Below are 27,103 nucleotides of genomic sequence, written 5' to 3' on the forward strand. Positions count from 1 at the left end.
CTAGGAAACCTAGTTGGGCTCTCTAGTACATACTAATTTCCATAGAAAGTATGTAAGTATGTGAAAGTGTGTGTGTGGCGACAACATATGTTGGGGCAAGAATATGTATTATAATACAGATTATTATTATAATATGCTACTATTGCTTTATGCTGTCATGGGCATAAATATTAAAGTCGTTTTTGGGCCGTAATAAAAAATCTACTATATATTGTAAATATTTGAGGCATATATTAAAAATCTAGATTTTTAGCTCAAATATAATATTGCCTTAAAAGAATTGAATGTAATGAAAAAATTATTATTAGAAAAAGTGTTAAATGAAATATTATTTTAGAATTATTTTTGTTTTTTTTTTTTTATTAAAATAAAATTGATGTCTAAAAATAATCTCACAAAAATGGATTTAATAAACTTGGGGCGGGTTTTTGAGTTGGCAACCAAATGCCAATTTTTAATCAGATTAATCTAAAAATAAATTGATTCTGATGTTAATTCCCGTTTTTGATTACAAGATTAAACTTTACAAGGTTGCCATACAAATCAACAGAAAACGTCCACTGTTTGTTATCGAAACAACGCATGTTTTAAGAAAAAGAAGAAGAGAAGACAATTGTAAATTGAATATGAAAAAATGTTTGTTCCAGTTTAAACCACCTCCATTCGGCGCTTAAACTAGCAAACAAAATTAACTAATTGAGTACTCAAAAAAAACTATCGAGTTTTAATATTAATTTAATCCCTAATCCTTCACCTAAAAATTGGCCCTTAATGTTTCATTAAATACTTATATTTTTTCACTTAAAAATATCTTGCCCTTGATCAGCAAAAGGTTCCAAAAATATATCTGTTTATAATTTAAAAAATATATTTTTCTTTTGTCTTCGCAGCCCTGCCTTGAATCTGATTTAAGCTCAATATTCTTATAAGTTTAATAACCACTACTATTCTTTAGGTTAAAAAAGAACACTTTATTTACTGACCGACTTTTTTAAACATTCATTTTTTTTGACTGCATATCAGTCACGTTTTATCTTTCTATAGTTTTCTTTTTTTAATCGTAATATCTATACACACGCTATAAATACAGAATCATTTATGTTTGCGGGATGAAGTGAATACATATTCTACATATAGCAGTAATTTAAAACTTTCGTTGAAATATTATTGATAATTTGTTTGAGTCTTTTAGGTATTTTTTTTCTATTGTTTTATGTTGTAAAACATACATAAGTATATGTAAATGAAAGTGTAACATCACTTGATTACGTGACATTTCAAATTAAACGTTTACGTTGATTTCAAATAAAAGGATTTCGACGAAAGAGAAAAAGGGAAATACTTCTATAAATTATATTTATAATTTGTTAAACGGATGTTCATACAAAAAAAACATGAACGACCTTTAGGTTGTATAAAATTATGTTACAGATGCTCCCAAAAAAGTTAAGTTGTTTTATTTAAACTAAAAACAAGTAGGAGTTCTATATTCAGCTAAGTCGAATTTTATATACCCTTTATCTTTTCGAAACGAAAAAGTAACAGAAAATCTTATTTTATAGATTTTCATTTAATTAGGACGTTGTAAGCTAGAAAGTAGATACTTGAAAACTAACTTAAACATTTTTGGGTGACTTCCCAGCAAAAATAAACGGAAGTACTTCTAAAAGAATAATATTTATCACTACTTTAAAAGTAGCACTTAGTGAAATTTTTACCTTTTGTGGAAGTGATGTTTATTGACTTCCAAAAAAGCGAAAATAAACCAATTTTGTTCTAAATTGAAGGCGTTTTTTTTTTGGTTGATAACTGCAAGTAATTTATTTATTTATTTATTTATTTATTTATTTATTTATTTATTAATTTATTTATGTTTATGTTATTTAAATCAAGTTCCTAATGACTTCTAAAAAAGAACATAAAAAATTACTTCCTGAGAATGACTTCATTCTAAGAAGAACATCCCTCCTATGATAAGCCAGTTTTAAAATCATCACTTCATCAGGTCTTTTTCAGTACTTCCATTAAGTAAATTCTACTTCTTTTTCGCTTCATTGGAAGTTCTTTTTTGCTGGCTAGTGGTAATCCTATATGTACGAGGGTGAAGGCAATATTCACAATAGTGTCTCCTTTGAAAGCTAGGATTCTTTAAATCGACTATCGTCTATTAAAAAAGTCGACTTTGGAAATAAAAGTAGAAAAAAGTCGAAAAATGTCGAAAAGTCGAAAGAAGTCTTAAAAGGTCGAAAAAAGACAAAAATAGTCAAAAAATTTAAAAAATGTGGAAAAAGAGTCAAAAACTTTAAAATAGTTGGAAAACCTCGAAAAATGTAAAAAATGGTCGAAAATAGTAAAAAAGTCGAAAAGTCGACTATTTATCAAATACTTAAAGTCGATAAGTCTAAAAGTCGACTTTTAGCTAAATGAAAAAATCGAAAAATCGATTTTGCATTAAATGCAAAAAGTCGACTTTTGACTAAATGCAAAAAGCCGTCTTTTCGTTTCAACTATAGAACCCTAGTGGACACTTGAAAAACAGACTTAAGCTTTTTGGTGTCTCTTCGTTATTTATTAGGTGAAAATTAACTTCCTTGTAGGACAAGCAAATGTTAAAAAAGCCAGTCACCTAGACAATTGGTGTCTAGGGGTAACCCTTAATGGTAGGGGTAGCACAAAATATAGATAATTCGGGACTGCTGAAATGCTGAGTTGCGTTATTGAAATTAAAGCGACGCATTGCCGAAACAATACGCGTATTGTTGTTACAATGACAACGGTGCGTTGTCAAAGTTATAACGGTGATTGTCAAAATGATAACTGAGTGCTATTTAAATTTTATACCCATCCCTTGACGATATGTTAAAAAACGTGGTAAACTCTATTCTTAAAGTGGATATAATCAATATTGGTACTTTTCTACTGAGGTTTTTCCTGTGTAGGTACAATAATTAAGAACCCTTAAAAGTACTTTTCAAATGACAAACTTTTATATATTTAAAATAATATAAAAAAGTAATAGTCTTATCAATTTCCACACAAATATGTTTTACAGGAACCTAACGATTATAACGATCATATCGGATCATAAATTATGATGGCTATTGAGCATATATAGCCGCGAAATTAGAAATTAATGTTAATTTAACAGGTTATGGTAGGTATCACCATTAAACATTTTAAATATACTATGGTGAAGGGTATTTTAGATTCGACATAGCTGAGTTCAGTACTTGTTTTTAATAAATTTATTATTTTAAAAATGATTCTAATAATTATAAATCAATTTAGAGTTTTTCTTTATTAATATTGCAATAAATCCTTCACCCGTTTGTTAAAGCTTTTTACGTCCCATGAATTTTTATGAATTAATACTCCTCCTCTTCCTAACTTTTCCCTATAGAACAAAATATTAACGGACTCAATTTAAAAAAAGTAAACACAATTGTTATAGACATGCATAATTTTTTTTATAAAATATCGCATGACCCAATTTAATTCACTCAATTCAAATTACTCGAACAACTGGTTACCGACTATGTGGCAGCAGCAGCAACCCACAATACAAAACAAATATTTCATCCCTTTGAACTATTTTTACAAAATGAATTAAAATAATGACCAATAACAACACATCTGTTTAAAATCACACCATGTATTTTACACTATGGGAGCGTTGAGAAATTTTCAGAAAAAAACCTTTTATCTGTAAAGAAAATTTAAAAAAATACACACTTTATGTAAATTGAAATTAAAAGGAGCAACAATTAGAATAAAAAACTAAAATGTTAACAACGTAATGACGTTACAATTTAAAATTAAAAAAAAGAAAAGTGAAATAAAAACATTAAACGACATGATGATACATTTTTTATAACATTAAATAGTACAATAATTAATAATAATTTTAATGTAATTTTACACACAAATATGTAAAATGTAACTAGTTATTAGACGTAAGAACCAGAAATAAACACAATCTTATATGCGGATACACACACCCAAATACCTGAAAAATTATGCTTAATTACAACAGTCGTGTAAAATCCCATACGGTCATCTGCACTTGTACTAAAAATAACACTTTCGCTCAACAATTCGCATATAAAATGAATTTTATAGTAAAAATACTACGTCATCATAGCACATCTACAGACATATATAGTATAGACTCTCAAGTGTTTTAACAAAACATATACATATGTATAAAGCAAAACATTTTAGTAGAGCACATCGACTTTATAATACCCTATAGTATATAGGGTATTTAGACTAGACTATAATATAGTCTAGTCTAAAGTCTAGTTTATAGTCTAATCTATAGTCTAATCTATAGTCTAGTCTATAGTCTAGTCCATAGTCTAATCTATAGTCTAGTCTATAGTCTAGTCTATAATCTAGTCTATAGTCTAGTCTATAAACTAGTCTATAGTCTAGTCTATAGTCTAGTCTATAGTCTAGTCTATAGTCTAGTCTATAGTCTAGTCTATAGTCTAGTCTATAGTCTAGTCTATAGTCTAGTCTATAGTCTAGTCTATAGTCTAGTCTATAGTCTAGTCTATAGTCTAGTCTATAGCCTAGTCTATAGTCTAGTCTATAGTCTAGTCTATAGTCTAGTCTATAGTCTAGTCTATAGTCTTGTCTATAGTCTAGTCTATAGTCTAGTCTACAGTCTAGTCTATAGTCTAGCCTATAGTCTAGCCTATAGTCTAGTCTATAGTCTAGTCTATAGTCTAGTCTATAGTCTAGTCTATAGTCTAGTCTATAGTCTAGTCTATAGTCTAGTCTATAGTCTAGTCTATAGTCTAGTCTATAGTCTAGTCTATAGTCCATAGTTTATAGTCTAGTCTATAGTCCATAGTTTATAGTCTAGTCTATAGTCTAGTCTATAGTCTAGTCTATAGTCTAGTCTATGGTCTAGTCTATAGTCTAGTCTATAGTCTAGTCTATAGTCTAGTCTATAGTCTAGTCTATAGTCTAGTCTATAGTCTAGTCTATAGTCTAGTCTATAGTCTAGTCTATAGTCTAGTCTATAGTCTAGTCTATAGTCTAGTCTATAGTCTAGTCTATAGTTAGTCTATAGTCTTCTATAGTCTAGTCTATAGTCTAGTCTATAGTCTAGTCTATAGTCTAGTCTATAGTCTAGTCTATAGTCTAGTCTATAGTCTAGTCTATAGTCTAGTCTATAGTCTAGTCTATAGTCTAGTCTATAGTCTAGTCTATAGTCTAGTCTATAGTCTAGTCTATAGTCTAGTCTATAGTCTAGTCTATAGTCTAGTCTATAGTCTAGTCTATAGTCTAGTCTATAGTCTAGTCTATAGTCTAGTCTATAATCTAGTCTACAGTCTAGTCTATAGTCTAGTCTATAGTCTAGTCTATAGTTTAGTCTATAGTCTAGTCTATAGTCTAGTCTATAGTCTAGTCTAAAGTCTAGTCTACAGTCTAGTCTATAGTCTAGTCTATAGTCTAGTCTATAGTCTAGTCTATAGTCTAGTCTATGGTCTAATCTATAGTCTAGTCTATAGTCTAGTCTATGGTCTAATCTATAGTCTAGTCTATAGTCTAGTCTAGTCTAGTCTATAGTATAGTCTATAGTCTAGTCTATAGTATAGTCTATAGTCTAGTCTTTAGTCTAGTCTATAGCCTAGTCTATAGCCTAGTCTAAAGTCTAGTCTATAGTCTAGTCTATAGTCTAGTCTATAGTCTAGTCTATAGACTAGTCTATAGTCTAGTCTATAGTATAGTCTATTGTCTAGTCTTTAGTCTAGTCTATACCCTAGTCTAAAGTCTAGTCTATAGTCTAGTCTATAGTCTAATTTATAGTCTAGTCCGTAGAGTGCGCTATTTCATATTTCATTGTCATTTAAAATTTCGAATCAACCACTTCATTACAAAAAAAAGTTTATCGTTGCAAATGTTTATTGTGTTTAAGTAAGTTTGTAAAAACTGGTAACAATTGCTTAAATGACAGCTGTCAATTTGACAGATGCACACATGCAATTCTAAATTGTTCTAGGGCAATTAAAAAAACCACAAAGTTTTTACACTTAAAATATATTTATTGAAAATTATTATATTAACGTTTTTACCCTCGTCAGGGTAAAATTCATTGCATTTTACACAAAACATAGTTGAAAAATTGCCTTTATTGTTGTTGTCTCTTTTAAACAATATTTTCTAGTTTTAGGACAAAAAACATTACTTTTGTAGTCTAGTCTATAGTCTAGTCTATAGTCTAGTCTATGGTCTAATCTATAGTCTAGTCTATAGTCTAGTCTATGGTCTAATCTATAGTCTAGTCTATAGTCTAGTCTAGTCTAGTCTATAGTATAGTCTATAGTCTAGTCTATAGTATAGTCTATAGTCTAGTCTTTAGTCTAGTCTATAGCCTAGTCTATAGCCTAGTCTAAAGTCTAGTCTATAGTCTAGTCTATAGTCTAGTCTATAGTCTAGTCTATAGACTAGTCTATAGTCTAGTCTATAGTATAGTCTATTGTCTAGTCTTTAGTCTAGTCTATACCCTAGTCTAAAGTCTAGTCTATAGTCTAGTCTATAGTCTAATTTATAGTCTAGTCCGTAGAGTGCGCTATTTCATATTTCATTGTCATTTAAAATTTCGAATCAACCACTTCATTACAAAAAAAAGTTTATCGTTGCAAATGTTTATTGTGTTTAAGTAAGTTTGTAAAAACTGGTAACAATTGCTTAAATGACAGCTGTCAATTTGACAGATGCACACATGCAATTCTAAATTGTTCTAGGGCAATTAAAAAAACCACAAAGTTTTTACACTTAAAATATATTTATTGAAAATTATTATATTAACGTTTTTACCCTCGTCAGGGTAAAATTCATTGCATTTTACACAAAACATAGTTGAAAAATTGCCTTTATTGTTGTTGTCTCTTTTAAACAATATTTTCTAGTTTTAGGACAAAAAACATTACTTTTGTAACAAGCCTTCTAACAATATATACGAATTATTGTGTATTTAGCCAAAAAAGAAAAAAAAACTTGACAGAAACCAACTAAACTAAACTGTATTGACAAGTGACAACAAGAAGAAATATGTTGTGGCACAAACCAGAAAAATATTTGTTAAATATGGCAAACAATACAATAAAAGAATAATATATTGTATATATATATATATATATTTGTGTGTGTTTTATTCTCCCTTTCGGTCGAACTTGTAATAACCCCCTACAGCTGGTCAGTACTAAAAACATGATAACGAAACTCAATTCTAGTTATATGTACTAGAAAATTCTAGCCCCTAAGGGAATATTTTGTCTATTTGTTTTAAAGAATGGTATTACTACCACGACTAAGTAGTTTTAAATAGACAAAAATGTATAAACCATCTATATAATACCCTACAACTCTGATTTTCTTTAGAAAATCAAGAAATTCAGATCGATTGGTAAATTTAATAACCAGTTGACTTTTAAGGATATTAGATTTAAATTAACCTGACCATGACTTACCTGGAACTTTTATGTATCAGACCAAAAAGTTTGTTGTTATGTGTTACATGAATATATTTATATTTTTTATAGAAACATTTTTGTTAGTGGTTTGTTGCCAACTATTTTTCGTGTTTTTTTGTGTTTACATATTACATATATTCATATGTATTTTTCTATTTGCTTATACTTATGTTTAAACACTGGTTATTATATCACATACAGGGGTGCAGTCATCATTAACCCTCTTATAGTGATTAAAAAACTAATATCTAAAACCTAAAAAACCTAATTTTATAAAAAGAGTAGACTATTGACTACACTATAGACTAGACTATAGACTAGACTATAGACTAGACTATAGACTAGACCATAGACTAGACCTTAGACTAGACTATAGACTAGACTATAGACTAGACTATAGACTAGACTATAGACTAGAATATGGACTAGACTATGGACTAGACTATGGACTAGACTATAGACTAGACTATAGACTAGACTATAGACTAGACTATAGACTATACTATAGACTAGACTATAGACTAGACTATAGACTAGACTATAGACTAGACTATAGACTAGACTATAGACTAGACTATAGACTAGACTATAGACTAGACTATAGACTAGACTATAGACTAGACTATAGACTAGACTATAGACCAAACTATAGACTATACTATAGACTAGAAACAAACAACAAACATTTCTTTATAAGGTCTAGTATTATTAACGATTCCTTATTAAGCCATTATGTTTATGCCAAGGTTAAGATACAACAAAAAGCGAAATTACAATTCAATAAAACAGTCCGAAATCTACTACAGACACAAATGTTTTAATGGCCCTTGCAACCCTAAAGTGTTGCAAAAATTCAGAAAAGAAAAAACATTACCAACGGAAAAGAGCAAAAAAAGTCTAAAACAAAAAGCGGAAATACTAACAAACCCTTGATATTACAACGTATGCTAGACAAAATAATATTATAAAAATAGTTTGAGAAAAGTGGTGTTCAAAGTAAATTTTTGCACGTTTCCATTTCTTTTATCTACTTAGTTTGTTTTAATGTTATTATTTTATGATCTTTGACTAGACGGTGATTTCATGCCTGTTGTGAATTTATTTCCTATTTAAAACATGAATGTTTTAAGTGAATTTTTTAGAGGAAGAAATTAAAATTTTTTATAATAGTTATTAAAAATATTTCGTAAGTTATTAAAGGTTTAAATCATCACCATCTTTTGATATTTAGAAATATACATTTTTACCTATGGAAAGAAATTAAACATAACAATTACTACATAACTTCTAGTAATTTTCCTTTCTTTTCAAACACTTTGATGATATGTATGTATTAGTTTACAGATATTTTGTTTGATCTTTTATATTTCACACTGTATATAAACACATAAATACGCAAAAAAAAACTCATCATATCCACCTCTCTCTTTTAATGTCATCCGCACACTAACAAGTGTAAATTTATGTACATTAATCTTCGTTTTTTTTTTTGTTCTTTCTTTTGTTTTGTTCTGTAATTTTGTGTCATGTTGGTGCCATACCCATACTATGATGCAGTCTGCCAGTCTGCTTGGCAAACCGACTTACTGACAGTCAGATTCGTAATAGTACATGTAAATATTATTCTTAAGTTCAGAAATTATTTATGTAAACACACTTGTAAATTACATGCACTTAGAGAAAAAAATGATTGCAGTTTAAAGTCTATAGACTTGTATCATAGGTTAGTCTATAGACAAGTCAATGGACTAGTACATAAAATTGGCAATCGAATAGTTTTTAAATTATTCTATTTACTTGTCAATAGATAAGTCCATACATTGGTCAATATGTGAGTCGATAGACTTGCAAACCGATATGTAAGTCTATGGACTAGATAACGGATTATTCAAAGGTCATTTATCTATAAATAATTTTATAAATTAATCAACATATAAGTGTAATAGTCAACTGACTAGTCTATAAACATGATCTTAGTCAAGTCTATAGTTCGACCCATAAACTACTACTTGACTTATCCATTGACTTGTCCTTGAGTCTAGTTGATTAGTCTATGAATAAGTCAATATGTTACTCTACAAACTAGGCAATGTTCTAGTCCGTTTGACATGTTCACTAGATTAGCCCTTGGAATAGTGCATTTCTATTTGATAGACTAGTACATCGATTAATCTATAAATTAGGGCATAGATTAATCCATAAGTATGTTAGTACATAAATAAGACCTGAAACTAGTTCATAGACTTGTTTAAAGACTAATTCACAGATTAGTCGTTACTCTATATTCTAATCCTTATATTAATCCAAAGACGGATAGGCTGAACCTTAGACTATTTCATAAACTAATCCTTGGATTAATCCATAGACTGGATTACTTAAGACATAACAATTACTTTTTTACTTTAAATGTAATCGTAATTGAAGTTTTGCCAATTGCAATTACTTTTAATTGAAGTTTTGCCAATTACATGCACTTGTAAATGTAATTGGTTAACTTGAATAATTTTTATCTAATGATTTCTGAAATCTAGGTTTGAGAGCTATTATTTACTTTTTAATTACTTCAAATGTAATTGTAATTGAAGTTTTGCCAATTGCAATTACTTTTAATTGAAGTTTTGCCAATTACATGCACTTGTAATTGTACAAGTCATTGTAATTGGTAAACATGAATTACATGTAATTGTATAAATAATTCTAATTGGTAAGCTTCAATTACAAGTAATTATAACTATTTTTTGGTCAATTACACATTACAAGTACTTGTAATTGGAAAAACTTCAATTACAATCACAAGTAATTGTCAACTACTCTAATTATAATCTTTTTTATTTAACCCTATTTTTCTCTGTGTGTAAATTGCATGTGTTATACGAGTAATTTAAACTAGACGACGGAAATAGTAGGAGTTTTTGCTATTTTTCTTATAGTTTTAGTTTTTATTCATCTTCTTATTTTGCGTAAAGAGGATGAGCTAATCAGTTTTCTAACATAGCCCGTTTTGTAATTGGAATCTTAATATAATTATAATTTACATTACATATTGTTGACATATTGATGCATACATATGCATTCCATTATAAAGGAAACTGAGTTAGTTTTAAGTAAACAGTTAGGAAATTCCAATACGTTATTAGAATCTATAATACATATTTATATGGTTAACTGTTATTTAAAGTGTGAAATGTAAATATTTAATTATAATTATTAAATTAAATTTCTTTTGTTTACAACTTTATTGTTTAATGAAATTGCTTTGCCATACACAGCAATCGATATTGTTTAAAAGCAACATGTCTGTGCAAGTAGTAAACTGTTATATTGCTATTTTAATAGTTTTACTAAAACATCTATTTTCTTAATCAAAATCTTACAAATTGTTTTCCAATTTGTTTACTCTTTAATTTGTACAAGTATCACTAGTTAGTTTAATGCATTTGTGCGTAGGTATATAAACCCCATTTTAGCCATTTGGCGTCTTTGAAATTCTTTATTTTTTTAATGGAAAATCAATAAATTCGTTGCCATTTTCTCATTTTGCCTTTTATTGGTTATTTTTTCTAATTTCACTTGGTATTGTTGTTGTTTACATTATCAGATTTTTTTGGCAGCTTAATTTCTGTTATAAATTTTTTTTAACATTTAAAATTTTCTACGCATTTGGTTTTAAAAGCTGTATATAAAATCATTTATAAAATTCATTAGAAACGTTAAATAAGACAAACAGTATATTTGACAGGAAATTTAATCTTTAGTGACTTAAATTATGTGTTTCATTTGAAATTTATAAATTTTAGAAATTTTATCTTCTGCATGTTATGGTTATGTCTTTTATACCTTTATATTTTTTTTTTAGATTGACTTAAAGTTAAACGTTGCATGTTAAGAAGTTCTTAAATACCGTAAACGTTAGAAGAATTTCAATAAATTAAATTCTTTATTGGGTTCATTGAATGCCAAATAAATAGTGTAAACAAATAAATCACAAACCAATGATAAAAAACTTATTGACAATTTGGTCTCGATTCATAGCATGCTAGGGAAAAGAAATTAATAAGAACATCATAATGATTGACGAAAGGAGACATTTTATAGAATTTTATTTAATCAGGGCGTTGTATATTCCCTTCGATCTTATTCCAGGCTTTACATGCTTAGTTTCTTGTTTCTTGATTTAATATATTAGAAAATTCAAAAAGTACCTTTTGAAAAACGAAAATGTAAAAAAATCCTCTTTTATAGGTACTACCTTACTCCGGGCCTTACATGCTTTTAAAGGTTGAATAAGTACCTAAAATCTCTTTATATCAGATCTCCTTACTGCCTTATTTATTATATAAGTACCTTTACAAGTTCAAAAAAGTACCAAATATCCCCTTTTTATTGGTTCTTACTTACTCCGGTCGTGTTTCTAAGCAATAACAACACACATCTCTATTCTTGTTATATGTTGCTTTTGGCGGGTTTTTCTGATAAAGATAATCTTCATTCTTTGGTTAAACCTGGTTTAATATATGTTTTGTGTTTTTCAATAATCAGTAAATTAAACCTATGTTATAAGTGGGAACAGACCAGATGTTCTTTGTCAATATTTTTGACTGAAAAGTTGGCAATACTAATAAAGTTAACTGATTCTAGAAACATAACTGAAAAACACAATCATCGCTTAAAGTCCGCCTAAATTTGTTCCGAGTTTAATATAACAGCAAGTTAAGCCTATTTTAACTGAGTAGTAAGAAACCCGCCCTTAGTTTGCAAAGCAAACTAAGCTTATCATGTTTGTTGTTATTATTTGTCGTTTTGTCAAAGAATGCATACAAATTGTAATTTTTAATGAAATTTTCAGAGTTTGTCATATCTCTGTTATTTATGGACAGATTTTGCTAATTTCAAACATCGTTCTTCTTGAAAACATTTATTTAAGATTCGGATCTTGCAGATATTTGAAATCTTCTGAAAACTGATTTCAACATACACAACATTGCAATCCCGGGGTATAGAGTACCTTTAGTCTGCTAATCCGAATCCATGATTTGACATGGATTCGAAACAGAGCATTACATAATCTGATACTACGGGTGGCTAGTTGTACGCAGAACTTTATCCTGGCTGTTCAGTTGGTTAAGGTTTCTTCAGGATCCACGTAGTGGCTTTTTAACCCAAATTTGCAGGAAGGCATGTCTTGTTAAATGATTCATACACGGTGAAATATGAACTTTCGGTCTAAATTTCTGTTAGCGCTTCTAGTTTCTAGGAGTTGATGAAACTTTTGCGGAATTTTGATTTTCTTTATAATTGAGTGTGTTGAAGTTTACTCTAAACATGTTCAGATTATCGCAGTAGATCCTTGTGGGCACTGAAAAAACCTGCCTAATAAAATATAGATATGTGTTCTTCAAACCACCAATTACGTCACTATGTGATTTTGCAGAAACAACATAAGTCATCTAGTAGTAGGGTAAAAAGGGGATCATACGCCATAGGGGCATATCTGCCAATAGTGAATAACTTGAAAACTGAGTAATCGATTTTATCGAATTATCAAATTTTGCTTTCATTTATCGATTATCTATCATCACTGAAAATTTGAAACATTAACTTTAAATATGATAGGGGGCAGACATGATTAATTGTTTTTCAAAGGGCTGTGAAAATATTTCACTGTGTGAACTTTTTGTGCTAACTTTTGAAGCTAACTTTTTGAGTATTAGAACGTCAATAATAGTGAACAGTAAGACATAATAATATTTTCGATAATATAATTTGAAGCCCGAAAAAAATTGAAATTAAACCCCAGAACTGCCCGTGGGGTTAAAATATAGGAAAAATCAGTAATAATTTGTTTTAATTTTTTTTTGTTAAATTTTGAAATAAACAATAAATATCTGGTTTATTATACTTTGTTTAATGAATTAAAGTATAAAACAGCAAAATAAGTTTTTATTTTTGTAATTTTTTCTTTTATTTTACTAATGACAAATCTGTCCCATCCCCTTGGCGAATTTACCCCATGGATGGGGCAGTATCGCTGTTTTTGGTCAGTGCGGAAAAGTAAAAATATATGTACATGAGGATGATTTAGGAAAGATTGAAAGGAATAAAACTAAAGCCAACATATCTAAGTATCCGAATCAAGAAAAAAATTAAGAGTATGTATTGTGGTTTTAATTTGAGGCCGCCTCAAAAAAATGTGGCGTATGGTCCCCTTTCTACCCTACATGCCATGTACATGGACCAACACAGCCATGTACAAAAATTGCCACCTGCATGTAAGATTCACAATGGGACGGTGTTGAGTCGTCAGTGAAGCTTATCCAGTGGTCGTATGGGAGGTTGGTGAAATAATGTTCCATTTTCAAATATTTTCAATAGAGTTTGTCCAAAAGAATTGCTAAATTTCACCAAATTAACTTAAAAATTGTCCAAAAGATTTATATGGACACACAAACGAACGGAAATAGGTTAATCGACTCTTAAAGTGATTCTAAGACGATTGGTAAACATACCTTAAGATGGGTGTAGGACCATATTTTTTTCGTATTTTGCATACTTTGCGTTGTTGTTGTTTTAAAGAGTTTGAAATTAAAAAAAATCCACTTCTTTAAAAACACTATGTTTAAGGATATATGTATAAAAATCGGCAAAAGAGAATATAGAACTCTTACTTGATTTTATAGTGAAATATTTCTAATATATATTTAAAAATAATAAAAATAACATTTCATTATAATTCTAATATACCTAATCTAAAGTGACAAACAGTATACATACATATGTACATATTAAAAAAATATTAAGTCATTTGTATGTCAATCATTTTGTTTACAACATTTTTAGCATAAATACAATGCTGATTAGTAACATACATAAGTATATACCTTATAAATATTTGCATGACAACCTAAATCTTTTCATACTTTATTAAAAACAATACTTCTAAGCGCCAAAAAATAGGCTTGTGTTGTCCCCCTCTTTTAACGACATTAATTAGTAATAATAAATCAAACACATGTTATCACAAATTGCTAATTCAGCGTAAACAAAAAAAAAAAAGGAAATCAAACAAAAACCAATAAAAAACACACACCCTTTTTTGTAATTTCTTTAGATGGTATATATTTTGCTTGATTTTTTTAATTTCAAATTAATGACCAGCAATTGATAAGATATCGTAGGTAATTTGTTGTCTATGTTTTTTTTTTAGAATATTTTGTGTTAATTACACTTTCAAATGTTTCAAATAAACAAAATACAATTATTTGTTCATTTTGTTTTATTTTTTTTTTAGGTTTACTAGACGTAACCGTTTAAAAAAAGGGTAATAACCTTTGCTTTTTGTTCTTTTTTTAAACTGCTAACTTTGACAGTTTTTTTCCCTACTGTTTTAGTTGGCATGTTTGTTTTATTGTTAATGAAAATTGATATTTTGGCTAAAAGCCAAAGGTATTGCAGTGGTAGTTTGTTCACTTTTTTGTGTGTTACAAGCTACAAAAAACAAACTAATAATATTAAAAACATTAATGCAATATTTGAGAAAAAAATTCCAGTTTTTTTATTGTTTAACCCTACGTATGAGTAATATTTAATTATTTTCTTATAAAAAACTATACGCCCTGTTAGTCAGAATGTTGTGTTGAGTGGGAAAGGATGAGCATTGTTGATGAGTAAAATATAATCAATATTTTTATTAAAGAAACGTACATTATTAGTATTTCTTGCAAAATTTTTGATGCTTCACCATAAAAGATAGATTTTTTGTTTCTTTTTCAATTAAAATATGTATGTTTCAAGAAATTAAATTTTGGGTGATCACTAAATATCTTCAAATCAATTTATACGTATTATTATCGAAGTTACAATGGATTTTAATCCACCAGAGTGCTTTACGTCAACACCTGCTGCGTTGACCTTTTGTCATTGTGGTACTTTCCCACTGCCGTTACATTTTCAAGCATTTTGGTCAAGTACTCGAGCTTTCTAAACTCTAACAACTACTGCCCTGCTGCGCAAATTTCGAGATATTAAAGTACCACTTCCGTTTACCACCATGCAGATAGGATGGTCTCTGTGGATTCGTCAACTGCACCAAAAGATGTAATCGGTAGACAGAAACATCCAAAACATTCATTAAGAAAAAAACTTTCGACGTACTACTCTAGGTATAAGGATGTCGCATTTTTATTGTTTAGTTTTACAGTCTTTGCTCTGTAAGGCTGTCTCTGCAATAGCACCGAACTTTTGCCAAATTATAGATATTACCGTGTATCAGGATAAATAAAAATCAATATTCTCTTCCTGCGAGTTACGGTTTAACGACAGTCACCAAGTGTACCCCAAAAGTACTTCTCCAAAAAAAAAAAAAAAACGGGACATAGTCCGGAACTGTGCCCTTAAGGCCTTTGTTCGTCCGCATGTCAAATCATTCCCAAGAAAGGCGTAAATTACAATAGCCACCAACATCTTATATTCCCGGCAGACTAAATGTATTGGTAGCAACTCTTTCTCACAGATTTCAATAACACCAAGATAGAGAAGTACATCAAGGTACATTAGACACGCAGAATCCTAATGGCATGAAAATTTATAAGAGTGAATTTTTTTTGGTACTTATTTTTCCTTCAACTTTTATAATATTGAATCTAGAATCACATGTATACACATATAGAATTATGATAGTCTAAACTTGTAAATTTTCGGTACATTTTGAACATCAATTGGTACTTGTTTTCTTCAACTAGTGCTTTTTGTTCTACAACGGGTACTTTTTTTTAATCTATTATAATTTTAAATCTAGAATCTTAAAATTTAACAGGAAGCATATAAATTATTTCAATTAATCTATAAAAGTTGAGTTTTCGGTACTTTTTTCCGCATTTAAATGGTACTTTCTTCTATCAGACTTATAGGTTCTTTAGGGAAAAGATTTAAAAAGTACCAATTAACTTTTTAAATCTTTTCATCAAAATTTTCATTGCCCTCGATGAAAAAATTCCTATCGTAAACTTGCTGTGAACAATTCATTCACAATACAGTAGTTTTCCGATTTAACGACCATTCAATTCTACGAACATCGCATTTAACGAACAAGCTAATTTTTTCTATTGACTACCTTAAATAACGAACAAAACTTGTTTTTTGTACTCTGTTTAACGAACTAATAAAAATATTATTATTTAAATGAAGATAAAATGACATTTATCAGAAATAACAAATAACCTAAGTTGTAGCAAGCGTTGCTTTTATACACAAAACTGTAACACATTCTGGGTTCTTATTAAATTTTAATTCGATGTAGCTATGTCCGTCCGTCCTTCAGATAATGACTTTAACGCTCAATACTCGCTTAACAATACGAGTACCCCGAGTACTAACCAATATCTCTAACAAATTTTATGGGAATCGGTCCAAGAAAATTACTTCAATGCTCATTACTCGCTTAAAAATACGAGTATAGCGATGAACTTCGAGAAATAACTTTAAAGCTCATGACAGAATTAAAAATACAGCGATTAAATTCGACACAAATATGGTTTGAAGGTGGGTATATAAGATTCTTAATTTTGTGTTTTGTGCTATTTTTATAAAAAAAAAGAATTAATTTTTATAAAATACATTTAAAAAATATTTTATGTACCTATTTTTAATTATTTTCCTATCAAAAAACCACGTTTTACTTAGTACTGCATATAACGAACTTTTCGATTTTACGAACAGGCCTGACAACATATGGGTTCGTTAAATCGGAAAACTACTGTAGTTGATTTTGTATGCAACAGCAATTCATTGTTAATTTCTTTAGAAAATTTCACAACAGAGGAATTTTATTTACGTGAAAGGAATCACCCCTAATCGCCAATAGAAGTGAAAATTTTGTTTCTTTTAAATTTTTATTTCCCTCGAAGGGAAAATTGCTATCGTAAACTTGTTGTGTACAATTCATTCACAATAGTTGATTTTGTATGGAACAACTGTTCAATGTTTATAAAATTCCATCAACAAATTTGACAACAGGGAAATTTTGTTCACGACAAAAAAGTTAGTAAACGAAAAAAGTGAAAAGGGAACATATTTCAAGTGAAATGATGATTGGCGATAGGTGTGAATATATTTCACGTGAAATGTTGATTGGCAATAGCAGAGAATATTAAACAAAAAAAAACATAACATTCTGATTGAATGAAAAATCTTAAAAAGTAGATTTTCTGCAACTTGTTATACCCTTCATCTTCGTGAGAAGAGTATATATAAGTTTGTCATTCCGTTTGTAGTTTCTATAATATAATTTTCCGACTCTAAAAATTACATACATTCTGGATCCTTATAGATCCTTATAGATACATAGATACATTATGGATCCTTATATAGAATCGATTAAGCCATGTCCGTCTGTCTGTATGTTTGTTGAAATCAGTTTTTAGAGAACCCCAGATATCGGCGAGAACCGAATCTTAAATAATTCTGTTAGGCATGCTTTTGGGAATATCCATAAATAACGGAGATATGAGTAAAAATCCGAGACTATATATACAAATATAGAACATTTGAAGACTAATAAATAGAAAAACTGTAGAGCCAGGTTAAAGACCGAGAAAGCTGGGTAAGCACATCTGTAACCAGTTATTATTTGAAACTCCAAAAGTGCGAACTTCCACATTGCTTCAATATTACTTGTCTGCTTACCGAATAAGTAAAGGTTTTCCTGGGTTAATTCGATGTAATTTAAAATTCATTAGAATTTCTCTTTTTATAAAGTATTTAGTGTAATAAATGTCTAATAAAATTAGAAAACAAATAAATATTTCATAATTTAAATATAGCTTGTTAATCACTTAAATAGGCCTTATTCATCCACTAAAATGACTAATAGTTTAGCAGCAAAATTTTTCATTATGTTTTATACATTTCAAATAAATATTTAACAATAAATACAATTAAAAGCAAATATTAGTGCAGTATACAACTTTAAAGGCATAAAACTAATAAACAAAACAGAAATTAAAAAGAAATATTTTATAATAAAAAACAAATGTTTGTAGATTTATTAAAAAAAAACAATAAAACCTAAACAAATATTTTAATGTAAACAATTTGGTGTTTTTCCTAACAAAATAATTAAAATGCAAAAGGTATGTCAGTCATCAATCAACTGATTATAGTATGAAACCGGTTGAAGAGAAAAATAACAATAGCAACAGCAACAACTCTAATAATTAAAAAAAGTTTTAAAATTTTCAATTTTTTATAAAAATTTTAAAAGTTTATCAATAAATAATTAAATACAGACGCGTAATGTTGGAAAGAAACGCTCGAACGCAAAAATAAACAAAAAAAAAAAAATATTTGTAAAAATTATAAATAAATTCTTAGTGTAAAAGAAAACATGTACTTAAATATTTTTAAAATAAACACAAAATAATATTAAAATAGAAATGAATTAACAAAGCAAATTATTAGCAAAGAATTAAAATAGAAACAAAAAGAATGCAATCAATAAATTTTATAAAATAAAAAAAGATTTTTTTAACAATTACAAAAAATTTGCTAAGAAAATATTTGAAATTTTTTTGTTAAACTAAAAACTACAGCAAAAACAAAAACTATAATAGAAAAGAAATAAATATTTGCTTAAATGGTGTGATGAAATATTTATAAATTACATGGAAGTGTTGATGAAATGCCCAACGGAAATAAAAGGCGACCGGATACTTTGGAATTAGAAGTACTTCGAACAGCAAAACCTGCAAATGCAGAACAACGTTATGAAACCACTGATAGTGATCGTTTACGTAACACATGTCCTGAAACCTCCCTAACACCTTTACAAGTCCACTCTCAAAACGAGAGATCTATACGAAGTGAACGCCGTCTAACAACACCACGAGAACGTTGGTTTCATTTTAGCAGCCTATTCGCCAGAAGGTCTAGAGATGTTAATACAATTACAACAACAACATTTGCTACTAGCACTGCCGATGTGGGTACGACGGCTACTTTAGCGCGACCCGAACCCTCGACCATAGATAATTCAACAACAACAATTCTTACTTTATCGCCCCAGAACAATGATCCAGAAAATTTACCCGATGTGGCTGCTGTATTACCACGTAAAAATTCCAAAAGACGTTCACGTAATCGTTCACAATCCGGTAGTCTATATAGTCTAGCTACACTAGCCCAAACGGGTGAAATACAACTACATTCACGTAATGAAAAAGACCCGGAAGCTGAAGCTTTAGGCTCCTCATTATTGAAAAGAAACATAGATTCGAAAGATAAAATTCTGTTGACATCTATGGCTGCGGATGAAACAGCTCAAACACAAATTGAACTTGAGGAGATAACGGCAGATGGTCTTAATAACTCTTCGAAATCTGGTTTACGTGCTAGTCTTATGTCGTATTTAAGTAAATTTAACATATGGAAGAATAGCAACTGTAGAGATCAGAGTAAGAGATCATCACGTTCCAAGCAATTAACAACACCTAGTGGTGTTGTTTATAACACCGGTCCCAGCAGTAGTTTGGGTCCACGCAAATCCGTTAATATAAGTACCGATTTTGAACAATTTCCTGCCGCTGATAACACCGACGACAAAGTGAGTGATCGTTTTGTCAATGCCAAAGAAATGGGCATACGACGTTTGTCACAAATACGACGGCGCAGAAGTTCCTATTATTTTTCAGGTATAATTTGTGTTAACTGTATTTAGATGCATGTTATTATATTTATTAAAGTTTTATACTATTTCGAATATAAGTTCAAATTTTCGAAAATTTTCAAACTTTTTAAATTGTTTTTAACCGATCGACTCAGAATCTTTTTATAAGTCGATTAAGATCTCCATGTTAACTTTGTGCTTTAACTTTAATTATATTTTAACTTGTTTTTCGGTCCAAGAACGTTAAATTCGGTCCATTATTTTACCTATCCTCCATACCGATTCCGATTTTTTGTAATGATCGGCGCTAAATTGGACCTTGTCAACATACAAACTTCCCTTAAAAATGCCTTAAACGTCCGTTATTGACTTATAACCATAAGTATCGCGGTGAAGTAAGCTTTTATGGGCATCAGTCTATATCTCTTATTTTCTTTTCTATTTGTTTTCAAGTGGATTGGAACTGAATTGAACATTTCTACTGATGGATGCAAGATGGAATCCGGTACAGCGCCCCGAGATTGTCAAGCAGATATGTTGATAATAAGGCTTTAGGAGTTAATTTGGAATTTATGCAATAAGTTTAAATTGACTTGAGTGTAGTGTTCTGATATTGCAACGAGATCTCAGATCCAAACTTTCACTGAGAGTAATTAACGTAACTACTACTTGTTCATAATATTTACGAATATTTCATTTATATTACAAAACCATTTTCTAAAAGATGTAAAAATGCCTTAAATGTCTGTTATTGACTTATAACTATTAGTATCGCAAAGAGATCGCAGATCCAAACTTTCACTGAGAGTAAATAACGTAACTACGTGCTTGTTCATAATATTTACGAATATTTTATTTATATTACGAAACCATTTTCTAAATGATGATTTTGTCATTCTCTTTGTAACGCGTCTAAATATTGGTAATACACCCACAAAAGTATAAATGTATATTTCAGGTTCTTATTAAATTCTGAAACGATCTAGCCGTGCCCGTCTGTCTATCTTGTGAAAGCAAGATTGAGTCCGAACTGAAAGTGCTATGATTTATTTGAAAATTTAAAATGGGCTAGTCATAACTGAAACAAGATCCAAAATCTCTCTACCAAATTTCATGAGGAAGGGCTTAACTTTGCCATTACCAACCCCGCCTATAACTCACCCTGTATAAAATAACCCTAAAAGCAGTGATACACGGTTGTCAGATCTTACAACGTTGTCAGTAAAATGTTCAGAAAATGTCTTATAATCGTCTGAACTAACAATTTTTCTTTTGCAACGTTGTCAGAAAATATTGCAAGACAAAATTTGTAAGTTGACAGTATTATTACACATTTTCTGCACATTTTACTGCCAAGGTTGTAAGATCTAACAACCGTGTGTACATAGCATAATGCTCATTACTGGCTAACAAATACGTGAATAACGATGAAATTCGACATAAATAAGTTTCTTAGAAGGCAAAATCTCTCTCATACATCTGATGAGAAATGGTCCATAACTGGCTCCACTCCACATTTACGCTCATGACTAAACTAAAAACACCTGTACACCTGTATAATTATTTTTATTTTTTTTATTTATATTTTTTTTAATTCAAAAGAGCTTGGTCCATAATTGACTTAAGCCAAATTCTAAATGTTTAGCATGTTTAAGATAAAATATGAATGTTTGTGGATACATAAGATTTGGCATTGTTGAATCAAGTAAGATTTATTTTGATAAATTCTTAATTTAGCTTTTTTAACAATTAATGAGCTCACACCTGTCTAAATGTATGGAATTAAGTAGTATTTATATGTATACGTAAAACTACTTATTAAGTTTATTGTACAGTTTATTTTTATACATTTTAAAGTTCATATTTATTTTTGTCTTCTTTTTTTTCCAGAAAATGAACGCAGAATACGTGCTAATGATAGAGAGTTCAATGCCCAGTTCAAATACGCTGTAAGTATATCAAAAGAATTACAAATTTCAAAAATTTAAACGAAAGTTAGTAGGAAAATATTGATATGGAAAAATTCTACATACAAACTTATAATAAAGCAACATTAAAAAAAATCTATAAATAATTATTCAAATCGATAGACTTAATAAGTATTAGCTGTGTTTTGTTACTCTCGGTAATTGCTAACATTTAAAGTTAAAAACATAATTTGATAAATTAGTTGTAAATAAATTTCTTAGCTGTTTTGTTTTATTTTAAATAATAGGTTTAACCTATTTTTAAAAAGTCATATTCAAAATTTCATATATAATAAATATGTCATCATATGTATATGTTTACTTGTTGTAAACATTTGTCAATTTTTCTATTTAGTCTACATCAATTGTTATGCTGGAGGACATAAAATTATTATAACAAAAAATGTAAAAAAAGTATTTCTATAAATATTTCAAAAAGTACTATTAAGTAAGTACTAAAAGTATATTTATAGAAATGCTTAAAGGTTATATTTTACCCATATACACACACACAAAATTTTGCGTTTTATCCTTAATAAAAATGCTTGATATCACTTTTAGCTACTTTATTACACTTTTTCCTCCTACATCGGCTTATTTTTACAAACATTTTTACATTTATATATTAGGGAAGTTATAATTTTTTTCAATTTCGAATGCAATTAGTAAATCTAGACGATTAAGGCAATTCATACTAATACTTAAGCTAAGTTGTCAAATCTTACAACGTGTGATCTTACAATGTTTGTCTTGCAAAGTTGTCAGAAAATGAATTAACAGTCTGTTGTAAAACAACAATACTTAAGCTACGTTGTCAGATCTTACAACGTTGTCAGCATATTTTTTTTTTTAAATCTCTAGCAACTATGTGAACTTAAAATTTTTGTCTTACAAAGTTGTCAGGAAATGAATTGTCATATAAAAGAAAAATATTAGTTATGTTAGTTATAAAAGAACAATATTGTCAGACATCTTTCAAACGTGTAAACGCACAACGTTGCCATTGTCACATAATTGTCTGACAATTTTTATTATTAGATATGCAAATTTAATGTTTTCGACAATTGAACTATTGCCAGATAAATGTTTTTCTTATAGCAACACGGTACATTCAGAGAACATATGCTGATAAAATCAAATGTGACAACTTGTGACATACAACAATCTTACAACAGTGTGAATTGACAATTTTTGTTAGCACATACATTTTTTGTCTAACAATAGTTGCCCTCAGGGGCAATTTACCTTGATGACAGACCACATTTTGGTGTGATTGCAATCCCGGGAATAAGAGTTGCTACCAAAGCCTCTAGTATGCCGGGATTATAAACTGGTGATGATCAAATCTATCCTCGGTATTTCCTGGAAATGTTTTGACATGAGGGTCAAACCAGAAAACCACATAATCTAGTACTACGTTTGGCTAGTTGCCCGAGGGACTTTGAAATGACCGGTCAGTTAGTTGAGATTCATTCGGGGTTCACGTAGTGGTTGTGTTTTGAACAAAATTCACGGGAAGAGAAATTATCGGTTAAAGACTGATACACGATGGAATTTATAATTCGGGTTATTTTGGCGCTGCTGCCGACCTAACAGATAACCCACAGAGTAGTGAATGTTGAACTAAGTGTTGGAAATGAGTTGGTGTTAATTTTATATGATACGGGATGAATGTAGGGTTATACAGATCTCATCTGCCATATATCTAGAGTGAGTTTGTCGGATGAATGAGAAGTGTGTTGGTTTCTTATACAAGATATTAGCAATTAAATTTTTCTTCCTTGCTCAGGTCTGTTCAGGGAATACTCTGTTCATAACAGATTTGCCACAGTGTTCTCTGTGGGTAAGTCCTCGGCATAATTGATGGATTCGTATTATGGTCTACCGAATACTTATCTAGATGCCAACAGACAAAGGCCTTACCATTTGCGTGGTTTTAAATGAAAGTGATGTTTTTACATCTCGAAAGTTAAGCAACTGAACAGCTATAGTCAGAGATTAGATAGCTCGAGTACTTGAGCAAAGTGCTTGTAAATGGACCAGCGCAGCCATGTTCAAAAATTGCAACCTGCGTGAGACGGTGGTGAGTCGTTAAATAAGTTCACCCAGTGGTTGCAAAAGACAACAGTGAAATAGGCCAATACGGCAGATGTTCCGCTCTTCGACTTGAGCACAAAAATGCTCATGCAAAATTTCAAGAGGTTGTCTTGGTTTTTTGACCATATCTGACGAAATTATTTGAAGATTTGGATACCGAATATATCTGGGGACTTTTGAGTAAATTAATTTAGACAAACATACAGTCGGTCAGAGCTTAATCAATCCGGATTTCATTAAAGGTCCAAATTATACAAACGGAATGACAAACTTAGTCTTCAAGTGAAGGATATGTGTACAAATTTAACAAAGACTTATTGGTATTCTTAAAACTCGCCAACTTTTATTTTTCGACTATAACAAGTCTAATGTTCGAAAAGTGGATTTATGTCAAATCTCATGAGATTTAAATTTTCATACTTATTCAACTGCCACTCTTCTAGATCAAAAAAAGTACACCCTAATTCACATAAATAAATGTATCATTTGCAATGAATGTTTTCAACATTACAGTATTACATCATTAAATTGTGTGTATTCGCCCAAAATTCCCTACACGAAATTTTTACAATTGAAACGATTGACTGAAAGAGTGAGTAAGTGAATGTAGGAACTGATGGATGGTGCGCCTCTGAACGAATGTTTTATGTGCGTTTTTATAAAACATGTATTTGTAAGCAGTGCCTGCACTATAACAACAATATATAATTAGGTCAATAGGTTACATTAAGTTTTCAAATAAAAGGAAGCTAGCTAAGGAAAAGAGGGCCAGGCAGGCAGCCAGCCAGTTAGGTTAGTTTGCTTTTTTAGAAACATGCTTATAAAACGGGGCGAATCAAACAAATTAAATCCTATAAATATAGAGTTTCTAACCGGCAATAATAATAAAATAAAATGAGATTTCAATAAGGAGAGAGAAAGATAGAGAGAGCTATTAAATATAACTTAAGGAAAAAGCTGTTTAGTTTTTTTTATGAATTATATGTTCTTATCATGATTTTGTTGAAGAAAAAGTAGAACAAATATGTGGGTGTTTTAAAAAGAAATATATTGAAACTTTAATACATTAATTTTAATATAAATTTATAATATGATTTTTTTTCTTTCTTTTTCTATTTCAGGATAACTATATTAAAACGTCCAAATATTCGTTGATGACATTTTTGCCATTTAATCTTCTAGAACAATTTCAACGTCTTGCCAACTTTTATTTTCTTTGTTTGTTGGTGTTACAACTTATACCGGCCATATCATCACTAACACCCGTTACCACAGCCATTCCATTAATCGGTGTACTGACATTAACCGCCGTTAAAGATGCCTACGATGACATTGTAAGTAGCCTATGGCATTTATTTTAAAAGTGTGCTATCTAAAAAATATAATTAAAAAAAAATTAACAAAATTTTGTTTGAGTTTAAAACAAAAAAAAAAAAAAAAAAAAACAGTTTTTTTTATTTAAAATATAATATTTTAAAGAATATTGTTGGAAAATCTCGATTTGTGAGTTAGCTTACTTTTGCTGTAAATGAGCCATATATTAAATACTTGACAACAAAACAAAAACAAACAATCATATGAATGAAAACGGTAGAATAAAAAGCGAAAAGAATTAAAAATAAAAATTGTACTTTTTACATTGGCATTAGACCTGCTCCTAAAAATATCTGCAATTAATTTGTATTAATTTATTAGTAATATAAATTGAAATTACTTAAGCCAACAAATAAACCAGAACTTTCTCGAAGCATTGATCATTTCTAAATCTAGAAATGTATATTTTGGTCTCGCAGTTTGACTTTGTTAAATTATAAGGACTGCTTCGTGAAAATATTGGTGAAATCTTGCAATATACCGGCGGAAAGATGTGCTACCAATACCTTTAGTCTGCCGCGACTATAAATCAAATATATCCTCGGCCTTTCATGGGAATGATTTGACATGAGTTCGAACCAAACCACCATATAATCTGGCACTAGGGGTGACCAACGAATTGTCAGTGCTTTTGTCAGTGAACCGGGGAAAGGAGGTTTACGTGACAAAAGTTCTGCCGTGACTATAAACTGGTGATGTCAAATGTATCTTCGACCCTTCCATTGAATGATATGACATGGGTTCGAACCAGATCACCATATAATCTGACACGACGGGTAGCCAACGAATTGTCAGTACCTTATTTCACGATGGTCTTTTTTATCCACTGGGTAAACTTGAGAACGGTCTACCATGCGCCCCTGAGTCCTTCTATGAAGAGGTGGCAATTTTTGTACATGTCTAAGCCGATCCATGTACAAGCTCTTTGCTGAAGTACTCGAGCTATCTAATTTCTTGCTATAGTAGCCCCATTGTGGAATGGTAGGCAGCATGGGCTGAAACCCAATACACACCCCGACTAGTCTAAAGGTAATAGAAGGGGGATATTCCCAACATCAGGTGAAATCAATCTTCCGGTATTTTACGCCGGAATAACACCACTCTTATGATGCTATGAAAGAATGCACTATTTAAAATGCAATCCCCATCATTTAATGAACCATTCCAGAGTATGCCTTAACCTCTAAAAGCCGCACAACCATACTACTGAGATGAACCAGTTGTTTCGGCAACAGCACCTAGAGACGTATTTGGTAGCTCAAAATACCTAGCCAATAAATCAGTCGAGATAATGTGAAAAAGTATGTAGAAATTTCTAAAGTCAATTCCAAATCAATAATTGGCTCGAAAAGTTGAGTGGACAGACCAAGTTAGAGGAATACTAAATCAGTACTAGTCTCCTGGAGGGCAGGGGAGACATTTCCGATCGTTCTTACAGCAGTTCCATCCTTAGACCATAAGAAACGATATCCGGATCCCCAACCAATACAAACGCCCTACTACGCGAAGAGTAAGAGATA

General features: G+C 30.0%; 1 protein-coding gene across 4 annotated transcripts in view; it reads left to right on the plus strand.

Annotated features, from left to right (window-relative positions):
- Positions 1-27,103, plus strand: part of LOC111675998 (probable phospholipid-transporting ATPase IM) — a 72,203-nt gene that overhangs the window by 21,651 nt on the left and 23,449 nt on the right. For 3 of the 4 annotated variants that reach the window (XM_046945609.1, XM_046945610.1, XM_046945611.1), the window contains exons 1-3: positions 19,019-20,170; positions 22,036-22,094; positions 25,331-25,543. In XM_046945609.1, the coding sequence (XP_046801565.1) occupies positions 19,162-20,170; positions 22,036-22,094; positions 25,331-25,543 (1,281 nt within the window). In that variant the 5' untranslated portion in view covers positions 19,019-19,161. Of the gene's footprint in view, positions 1-19,018; positions 20,171-22,035; positions 22,095-25,330; positions 25,544-27,103 lie in introns of those variants that run through there. The other variant, XM_046945612.1, reaches the window with a different exon arrangement.

This window comes from Lucilia cuprina, chromosome 3 (assembly GCF_022045245.1).
Source record: "Lucilia cuprina isolate Lc7/37 chromosome 3, ASM2204524v1, whole genome shotgun sequence".
In the NCBI taxonomy this organism is placed as follows: domain Eukaryota; kingdom Metazoa; phylum Arthropoda; class Insecta; order Diptera; family Calliphoridae; genus Lucilia; species Lucilia cuprina.